Here is an 11,292-nt window from a genome sequence, read left to right as displayed (position 1 = left end):
ATTCAGCTGACAACTTGTAAATGATTCGGATTTTCATCGCACAATCATCTTGAGCGATGAGGCTCATTTTCGGCTTAATGCCTTTGTCAACGGACAAAGTATTGGTCAGTCCATAAGTCATCATTGCATCCCGAAAAAATTACGGTTCGGTGTGGTTTATTAGATGGTGGCGTCATTGGGCCGTACTTCCAAGACCGATACGTAACTGTGAATAGGGATCTTCTTTTTCTTCGTTATCGGCTGCTAGTATCACCACTTTAACTCATCCTGGATCATAGGGCGGCAACCAGTTCCTTCTTTCTCTCTTTATTCCTAGCAAGATACCTCAGCAGGGACCACGTCTCCAAGTTTAGGACAGAGCTTCCTTCATGACAGAAGATATCCATGTTTCTTTTGGCCTTCCAAGCCGCCTTCTACCTTGAGGATTCCATTCAAAGCACTGCTTTGCTATGTTGTCGTCCGGCTTCCTCAATGGATGGCCAATCTAGCACCACTTTCTCTGCGCGATGTCAACATTGACTTTTGTTTGCCCAGTCCTGAGCAACAGTTCATCTTTAGATAGACAGAAGTTTCCAACCTTTACAAGATGTTAGCAGAACACTTCCACGTTTCGCAGGCATATAGCATCACGGATTTTAAGTTGGACTCAAACAACTTTAACTTGCTTTATTTATTCTATTGGTGACATCCAGGTCCGTTCCACCATCGAGTGCCAAATAGCTCCCAGAATGTTGAACTTGGTGACCTCTTCTACTGCGACTTGTCTCACAATAACCTGTTGTTGTTGGTTTCGGCTGGGGTGCAGTAACTTAGTCTTACTGGCATTAATCCTTAAGCCAGCCACCTGTTGGCCACTAAGCATATGTCTTCAGCATAGTTCACATGGCTTAATGTTTCCTTTAGGCGCCATTGGATACCCAGTCTCTCGTGTTCACCCACCGCAGCAGTCATAACATCATCAATAGCAAGCAAGAACAGAATCGGTAACAATACATCACCCTGTCGCACCTCAAATGCGTCGGAAAGCTGTCCATTGTGCAAAAGGAAACACCTTGTGTAGTTGTAAGACTCTTTTGTTACAGCAAAAATTTTATCAAGAATGCCTCTAGCAACAAGCGATCTCCAGATAACATGAGGACTAACGTGATTAAAGCCCTTTTCAAAATCGAAGAACATGAGGTAAAGCGGCGATTGGTACTCCGACGATTGTTCAAGAATAATACATTTTATCCTCTCGAGAATGATGGGTGCCATTAACTTTGGAAATACAAACAGAATGGTGATTCCACGCCAATTATTGCAGTTCTTAAGATCACCTTTTCTTGGTAGCTTGACGATTACCCCGTCCTTTCGTTCCCTGGGAAAGGTTTCGTTTTCCCAAAACAGACTTTACAAGTGGCAACAAAATACAGGCAGCCCAGTCATAGTCTGCTTTGAGGAATTCAGCAGGTATGCCATCCAGCCTAGATGCTTTGTTGTTCTTTAAAAGATGTATCGCGGTTCTTATTTCCGTGCATGTCGGGTCAATATTAATACTTCTGGGACATCTGCGTATGTCAGGCAGTTGATGATTTGCATTAGCGTTTGCATTTGCGATCACTTGGTTATCGTTCAGCAATGTAGAGAAGTGCACCTTCTATCTCCGCATTTGATCTTCCATTGACACTAAAAGACTACCGTTCGTGTCACGAATAGGATGGTTGACAATATTTTGTTGGCCTACAAGATCGCTTTCTGCCAATTTGTCTAATCCTATCCCCTTCTATCTCGTCTCACACACCTCTGTACTACCTTTTGAGCGGCTCTATACTCACGTAACGAAACCGTTTTCCTATCAGCGTCAGTTTCATTTTTATATTTATTTTGAGTGGTCTGCGGTGTGTAATTTTGCCCCTGGTGTCTTGGGATATGCACAAATCCTTATCTCTATATTTCCTTGGTATCGTTTCAGATCCAGCTTCAATAAAAACTATTTTTACCGTGCCCCACAACGTCTTAATGGGAACATTTGCGTTTAACCCCTCATTTGACGACTTGTCGTTAAAAGCGTTTGCAAAATCACGACAAATATTTGGGTCACTAAAAGCGATTGCATTAATATTTTTGTCTGGTCGCCATGTTTGTACGTCTCCGGATAACAGCTGTTCGCAGTCGAATTGTCGCTAGTATCAGATGATGGTTGCTTCCGGCATCTGCACGTCTTTCGTTCCTCACATCCCAAGGTAACTTTCTGGCAGGTCTTATGTGGGAAAAGGGTTCCACCTACCACCAGCTGAAGGGCATTACACAAGTCGACAAGAATATCATCATTGTCATTTCTTTGACTTATGCCGTGTCTACCCATAACTCGCTAAAGGCCTGTGTTATCCGAGCCAACTTTGGCATGATGATAGTTATGTCACTTTTTGGAACTCAGCTGTAGACCGATTTCAGTTGAGCGTAGAATGAGCTTTTGTTTTGTTCTACTGCATTAATCGTCGGAGCGTAACACTGAATGATGGTGAGTTTGCGAACTCTGGATTTAAAAATGGTTCCCAGGAAATTAAGCTTTTTTAGCCTTATTATTCAGCATTATGCCAACACCATTCAGTCTTTGACCGCTACCTGTCTCATCCTCCCCAGAATACAGTGAATTGGGATAACTACCGGTCAATGATAACCAAATATTTTTAGCCAAAATTGGGACTTCGAGGACGGTGTTCCAACAGGACGGTGCCACAAGTCACAATCAATTTATTCGAGTTCGGAAAACATAACTCAGTGTGATTTGACGCCTTTGGACTATTTCCTGTGAGGCTACGTCTAGTCTATGGTGTATGCCAACAAGCCAGCGATGATTGATGAACTTCGTACGAATATAGAACGTGAAGTAGCAGTATCGGCCGATTTTCGAACCGTCGAAAATTGGGTTCAGCAACTGGACTTTTGCAAGCATGCCCGTGGTGGCTATGTAAAAGAAATCGAGTAAAATACATAATGACTCTGAACGTGTTTTCACGGGAATAAAGAATTTCATTGATATCCAAAACCGTTTTTGTTTTATTTAAAAAAAAGTTTTTAGCGCTCTTATTGGAAAACCCGCTACAACTACTCAGTGCACTGATTGCAGAACTTTGACTTAATAAAAGCTTTTAGCTGGTAAAAACACATAGAATTTACTGTTCTGAAGTGTTACATTAGTCCAAATCTTACTTACTTACTTAGGTCCTCAGATCTTTAAAGTCCATTTCCGTATTCCCTAGTGAAATATAGGACTTCAACTACTTCTGCAAGGTCATCATGGGGGGTTTCCGGCGATATGTTTGAGCTCCCTTCAGCTGTTTTCCAATCTCGATGATTCCTCTTCGACTGTTCTTCACCAGGTGCTTCTTGGTCTACTAACTGTTAGGGGGGATTTGGTGTGTATTCGGCAATTTGTTGCATCCGATAAACTTCAAAGATGTCAGTTGCTGTCGAATAAAAGCCTTAAAGCTAAATCAAAATGTTCCCTCCGCCTTATATGCTGGTCCTTATCCTCGATCAGCTGGGAACTATCTATATTCCTTATGGGGTGTTGTTTCGAGTTCTGAAAACCAGCGAGGTCTTTGGTTTTTCCATAAAGCGAGTACTGATTTCCCAACTATTTGAAGCTTCTTGAGCCAACGCATTGATGAAATTATGCTTATCACATTTTATGCTACGTTGAACCTCTTTTATCTTCATGTGGTATGAGGATTCTAGCTCGTTTTATTCTTCAACACTAGGAACTGCGAAATGTGCTTTAAAATGTCAAGTCTCCTTTCTCTTGGCTTTCAGGTGTTTTGTTACTGTTTACACACGACCTATTCTATTTATGAGATTCAAGAAATGAAGGATCTGCCTCTGAAGCGTTCACTTATTCCGAAGTAATCAATTCGGTTGGATAAAGCCTCGACATCCAGCTTACTTTGTTGCACGTCTTGGGTGTTAACATGTTGCCGCCAATCACAAGACGGTTAGCATTGCAGAAGTCCACAAACCTCTCACCATTGCGGCTGCCATCTCAATGCTTTCCCATGACGTGTATATCTTAGCATTCCAGTTTTCCATTACCATTATGATGTCTCAGCGCGGTATCTTGTTATAGAGCGCATATAGCCAACTGTACAGGCATTCTTCCCCTTCGTCTAGAGCTAGTTCCGTTGGGGTTCCCATGATACCACATTACTGATAGCTGTTTAAGGTAGCAGCAACCCAACTCCAGCATCTTGAGCTCTCCCATGTGTCTTTAGGGAATAAAGAATTACAGTGTTGCGCGTTGGAAAACCATACCAACCATAGTACTTCACTAAGTTCTAAAATATCCATCTTAGAAGTCATGAACTCTTTTTCTCCCTTATAAAATGAATCTGGCGTTTTGTGGGCCTTCGATTCCTGTATCCAAGATCGTCCTTAAATTCCACAAACCAATCTTTGTACGGGTACAATAGATAAAATAACAACGTGTGATCATCCCATAATCGGGGCATAGTTTGAGTTTCGTTAACATATTAAATAATTCAGTTACGGAGAAATACAGATATCCCTTTTTAGCAGCACTGCACGAATGTGGAAAGTTATATTTGACTCCTTTTATCCACTACTAATTGTACACAATGACATTCAAAACCATTGTTTTCTCTAAGCGTCTAATTTGAATTAATTTTGTTTTTAAATATTCAAGTCAAGTAAGATGAGTATGCTTTCATGATGATTTTTGTTACAACAGGCACTTAATCATGAGGTTTTCCTTGAACTTATGTCACAGACACAAAGGAGCTGGAAGGGATATTGGTTTTTAATAATTGAATATTGCAATGGGAGAGTATCACATTCACTTTGTACGGCAAAAGAACGATTAAACTTTTTACTTAACAGATTCATCGAAGTGCTGCTCGAAGCAGCTGATAAGCATTTCTAGAAAAAAAAGTATAACGATTAAATGCTGGCATCTGGGAGCTCTGTATTTTGGACGTTGGAAATGTGTTGAGACAACACTATCGTATCGCCATCGGTCTCATAAGCACTTTTGAATTTATATGTTTCCTCCTACAACAGTTCTTGTCCTTCCCAGAGAATCTAGCTTATGATAAATGTTATCTTATAACAAAATATATACTTTTATATTAAAACTTTTAGTTATTTTTATCAAAACTCAAGCTCCTTTATTCCGATTTTTACTTCCTTGAAACAAAAACAAATCATCTCATTTTTTGGGGAAAATATTATTCTACTTAAATGTAATCGGTTTAAATATACGATTTCCTATTTCCAAAGTGTCTTTTATGGACTTAAATGAAAAATCCATTAAGTTAAGCCCCATGGGCCAGGGCCAGCACCAAAGTTAGGCATTTTCAATTTTTTCATTTGAATACAGAATGAATACTGATGATTTTATTAATGCATATTATATTAACTTGGAAAAACAATAAAATATACAACAACAAAAAATAAGAGAAAAAAAATAAAACTTTGGGGAGAAAGACCTTAAATATAACAATAAAAAGTTAAGGGATTATCCAGAATTATGGATTTTCTCATTTTTTTTTTTACTTTTTATATACATACCTATCTTCAACATTTTAAACTTTTCTATGTGTTTTCATAGAGTTTTTATACGTATAAATATTTGTTTAAATACTTTTGAAAAAAAATTTAGTAAAGTTAAAGAATCCTTAAATCAACAAATCTATTTCAAATTTTTATTTAAATCAAAATGATTTATTGTGACTCTAAGTTTCAGCTTTAAGACATTTTGTTGGGATGTCCCAAGTATTGTAAGTGTGTCCGGATGTTTCGACATCTTAAACTGATCTTAATAAAAATTTGGATGAAAGTGTTCCCGGTCCCTGTTTCTCTATTCATACTATAGTTCTCACGAATCCACTGGTTTTACGACCGAATTCCAACTTTGATGATGGATAGATTATGACGAAGATCCTAGATTTGATTAGTACGAGTATATACAAAAAAGTTAACCCATTACCTGCACTGTAGTCAAATGAATATAATATTTTTGAAAATGTCAGTTTGATATATTTCAAAAAGTAGGCTTTTATTTGAATATTTTTTGAATGAAAAGCAATCAGTACTTCTATTTTTTCATGAGGTCAAAAGCTATTTTCAAATTGTTTGGTTACCTTTTGTGTCGTGCATTTTCTTTCAAGCCGTTTTGTATCCTTGCGAAAGTCAAACTTTTATTACATTTTTAACTATTGTCTAACTTGTGAATAATCTATTATGTTCATTAGGTTAGGTATTCAAATGGTAGACATGTGCATTTAAGAGGACACAAGCGTCCAACGGTTTTTTCTCAAAACCGACCTCTGTCTATCAACTCCTACTCTCACCTCCCAGCGGTGAACATCGGGTGCCTAGTACCTCAACTGGAGACTGAATTCTAACCCCAGTGGAAAGTTGTTGGGGCTAGCAAATAAGAGAGAGGGAGGGAGAGGTGTTTTCACTAAGGCACCTTTCCTTATCCAGGCGGCAGCGGACGAGTTCTCGAGATGGAATCAACGGTGGCGTCTACAGTTCCAGTTAGGTTGAACTTAGTGAACACCTTATAGGGCTTCTTTGACATATTCGGAGCCCAGGCCTGTAGGGAGCGGTTTATCTGGCTCCCCTTCCTTGGAGTTACACTAAGGATCAGGCCCTCCAGGTTGGGGGTTGTGCCGTCTGGGTGACTTACTGGCCACGTAAAAAATACCTTTAGTTGCGAAGAACCAACATGCCTCAGATATCAGTGTTGACAACCCACGCGAACGAAATAAGGACAATGAACTTCTGATCTGTGGAAGCCCTAAACTACTGCAAGGCAGTCTTGAGATTCAACAGTGTGAGCGAGCGCATCACGACAATCCGCATCAAGGCTAAATTCGCCAACATAAGCCTAATATGCGCGCATGCCCCAACACCCAACAGAGTAGAAAGATGAAGACACCAAAGACACCAAAGACATATTTTTCGAGCTCTTGGACAAGACAAATGAGCAGTGACCTGGCTATGACATTAAAATTGTCTTAGGAGAATTTAATGCCAAGCTAGGAACAGAAGACATCTTTGGTGGCATAATCAGGAGATCGATTTCGCTGCGGGGATAGACGTTCTGATGGTAGCTAGTACGCAGTTCACACATCTTAATATCTACAAGGGGACATGGAAATCTCCTGATCAATCAACCGTCAACCAGATTGACCACATTGCGATCGACGCACGACACTTCCCCAGTATACAGGATATCCGAACATTCCGAGAGGCCAACAGTGACTCGAACCATTATCTCGTTGTAGCCAAGGTACGTCTACGGATATCCCCGTCCAAGCCAAAACAAGAAAGTACTGTGCGAAGATTCGACGTAAGACGGCTACAATCGCAAGAGACTGCCATGTCCTTTTCCGATCGAGTCTCTTATAACCTCTTAAGGAGTCCCATGCTGTCTGCATTAAGCATTGAAAACCAATGGCAACACTGCCTTGCAGCCATCAGAGATGCAAAAGAGGAGAGAGGAACACCGGCTTCTTAAATGGAAAAAAAGAGAGCATGAGAAGCGCGCGATCGAGGAGGAATGAGGTTCGTAAATTTTACCAACAGGTAAAAAAATATCCCAAGGGTACCAGCCACGAACCAAAGTAAAGACGATTAGGGGAACATCGTAGTAGAACTGCAGTCGATGCTGAGAATACGGAAAGATCACTTCTCCAAATTATATAACGGCGATGACGAACCGAATTCCGCTGTAAGTGCGATAGAACCACTCAACATCGGCGACGCACATCAACTCTTCCGCCTGCCCGACCTTGACAAAGTGAAGATAGCCATAGCTATATCTAAACTTACATCAAACAAAGCTGCTGGAACTGACGGCATCGTTGCCTTACTATTCAAAGCAGCAGGCGATGACTTGGTACGGAGCATGCACCAACTCATCTGCAAAATATGGTCGGAAGAAATCATGCCTGATGAGTGGAATCTCAGCATAGTGTGTCCGATACATAAGAAAGGAGACCCGCCAAACTGCGCCAACTACAGAGGCATCAGTCTCCTTATTATTGGGTATAAGATGATCTATGCCGTATTATGTGAAAGTCTGAAGCCATTCGTTAACAACCTGATTGGTCCTTATCAGTGTGGCTTCAGACCAGGAAAGTCCACTATCGACCAAATATTCGCACTACGGCAGATCTTGGAAAAAACCCAGGAGCTTTAAATCGATATCCACCATCTCTTTATCGATTTTAAAGCCGCGTATGACAGCATCTATAGGGAAGAGCTCTACCGATCAATGTCTAGTTTTGGCATCACTGTTCAACTTATCCGTTTGTGCAGAATGACGATGGAGAATGCACGCTGCTCTCTCAAGGTTGGAAAAGATCTTACCGATGCACTTGATGTCAAGAAAGGTTAAAGACAAGGCGATGCATTGTCAAGCGACTTCTTCAACATCGTTGTGAAAAGAATTGTGCAAAACTCAACCGTCAACACTGGAGGCACAATCTTCTTAAGGTACATCCAATTACTCGGATACGCAGATGATATTGACATTATTGCAAGATCAAATCGTGATTTCAGTAAAGCGTTTTTAAGCATTGCGACGGAAGCGAAGAAGATGGGTTTAGCAGTCAATAAGGGCAAGACCAAGTCTATGCTGTCATCTAAAAATATGTCTTGGACAAAACGTCACGATGGACAGCTATACTTTTGAGGTAGTTAAGGACTTTGTCTACCTAGGTACCGCTATTAACACAGACAACGACACCATAGCTGAAATCAAACGAAGAATAACTCTTGCAAATCGCTGCTTCTTTGGACTTAGAAGGCAATTGAGAAGTAAAGTCCTCTCTCGAGCATCTAAAATCACCGTCTATAAGACCCTCATCATCCCGGTTCTCATTTATAGCACTGAGGCCTGGACCCTGTCAAAGAAAGATGAGAGCGTCTAAGGATGCTTCGAGAGAAAAATTCGTCGGGTGATTTTTGGTCCCGTACGCGTGGATGGAGAATGGAGGAGAATATATAACGACGAAATGTACGACACTGAACTAGTTAGCAGAATTAAAGTCCAACAGCTTAGATGGCTAGGTTATGTAGAGCGAATGGACAGCAACGCTCCAGCACGGAAGGTCTTCGAATCTAATCCCGAGGGACGGCGCAGTTGAGGAAGACCACGACTCAGGTGTCGCACTCAGGTGGGAGAGAACATCAACCAACTTGGCTTACGAAACTGGAGACAGCTAGCTAGGGACCGAGCTGGCTGGAGACGCATGTTGGTTGAGGCCCAGGTCCACCCCGGACTGTAGCTCCACCTTAAGTATGTAAGTAAGTAAGTAAGTATTTGGATACAGAAATAAACAACACATGGAATCCAATCAAAATAAAAAAAATCAATTACCCAGATGTTTTATATATCAAAAACTTATCCGAATAAAAGATTTAATATCTGGCTATCGTGATAGTTTGAATTTGTTGGTTTTCACGAATATATTCTGACATGACAAAAATACTCTGAACGTATTCGATCAGGCTCGAATTAACACGGTTGCCTTAAGTTAAGAGAGGGAAAGTAAACCTTGGGTCCAGTCTGCCAGGCGTAGAAAAGAAGTGGACACACCCTAAAAATGCTGTCCTTAGTACTGTCAACTCGAGTCACTGAAAAAATCAACCTTAGAGAAGAACTTAACCTGTGAGCTTTCACAAAGTTGGGAGAGTCTATCAATTCGCGTGAAACATGACGTCGTATGCACTACGCCACACACATTAAAAGTACGGAGAGAGAAATATGATTAATGATCCTGAAGGCATACTGAAGCGATGGGAAGTGTACTTTAAGAAATTGTCAAATGGTCAGCACACTGAAGAAGTTGAAGCTCAACCAGAAGCCTATATTTCACCAAGCATATAAGAGGTCAAACAAAACAAAGTTTTGAGAGCCGACGACAGTATATAAGACCAGCCGTTCCAGCATGACGGGCCAACGAGCAATGCATAAAATCATAGTGCACGAATAAAAAAATGCCAGAAGACTTGCTAAAAGGCATTATATGCCCCATACACAAGAAAGGAGATGGCACAATATCGGCTGCGACTAGAACAATTGGTTTAACAATTAAGGTAGTAGAGCATGAATTTGAATTAGAGAAATCCTTCATATACCCTAGGTCAAAGGCAGAAGCCATAAAACAATATAGAAGATATACGAGGGCGGTTCATCAAACCAAAAGAGCCTTCTCAGTCAAACCTTTTAAAATCCAGAAACCTTATTATATCTTCTAAGCTTCTAAGTACGATGTTTCTACCAGTACTCAGTAAATATAAATCCGAGACCTGTTTGCTTAGAAAAATGCACGGTTCTCTTAGGCTAGATCGAGAGGAAGGTCTTTTGGAGAATTGTAGGCACGCTATGTGTGGATTAGCGATTCCGGGACGCTACAATCATGTTTTGTATGCATTAACCTCGAAGCAGATATTGTGATAAAAATTCAGTCCGGTAGATTTCGGTGGGATGGACACTCGTATAAGCGAAGAGTAATCAGCTCGAAAAGTGCTTGTAGCGCATTTTATGGGAGACGAAAGCGTGGCAGACCGTGCTAATTTTGGAGAGAAGGCGTAGACCATGACGCCGGAAAATCTGAACTGTCTGGCTGACTATGATGATGATAACATATCCGTATTATAACGAAAATATTTTCATCATATCTGTAAAGTGTCAGAAACCCAGACAGTTAAATAAACAGAGACAGAGACTATCTATTAGTTTTGTGATAGATTATGATCCTGACAAGAACAGTGTATATGAGGAAGATTGCAAACTTGCATTGAATCCAAAAAATAATCTGGACTCATCAACTTTCCCATCCGATTCATTAGATTATTCGACCCAGTCTGGATAGTTTTCATCACAATAATTTTTCCGGATATTGGAATAAGTAGTTTCAAGATTTGGGTTTAATGTCCATACTGTATATTAAAACTATATAGAAGGCTATATAAAATACTCCAAGTGAAAAACTTTCCGAAGGCGACGAACCCATGTGCCTCAACTCAATAATTCCTTTTTCATCCTCTGTTATTCTACTTTTGTAAATCCTTTACCTAGCTTTGTCGGTTTGTCGGAGTATTCATCAAAATTTTAAAATAATTGTTTTTCTTTTTTTCGTTCGTCTAACCATTCAAAGTCTGGTCAGTACAAAGCTATACCTCTTGATTATTTTTTGTTTCGTCCAGGTAGGTTTTCGAATAATAACTATTACTCATTTTTCCTTGGCGGTGTTTAATGCAAAAGAATCAAAAGCTTTG

The 11,292-nt window shown here is 40.3% G+C and overlaps 1 protein-coding gene across 1 annotated transcript; it reads right to left on the bottom strand.

Annotated features, from left to right (window-relative positions):
* Window positions 1–831: 831 nt before the first annotated feature.
* Window positions 832–1,254, bottom strand: LOC129953791 (uncharacterized). The gene has a single exon (XM_056067254.1). It carries the CDS (start codon window positions 1,252–1,254, stop codon window positions 832–834), a length of 423 nt encoding a protein of 140 aa, XP_055923229.1.
* Window positions 1,255–11,292: the final 10,038 nt, after the last annotated feature.

The sequence above is a fragment of the Eupeodes corollae genome, chromosome 1, assembly GCF_945859685.1.
Source record: "Eupeodes corollae chromosome 1, idEupCoro1.1, whole genome shotgun sequence".
NCBI lineage: Eukaryota > Metazoa > Arthropoda > Insecta > Diptera > Syrphidae > Eupeodes > Eupeodes corollae.
This window is presented reverse-complemented; position numbering and strand designations above follow the sequence as displayed.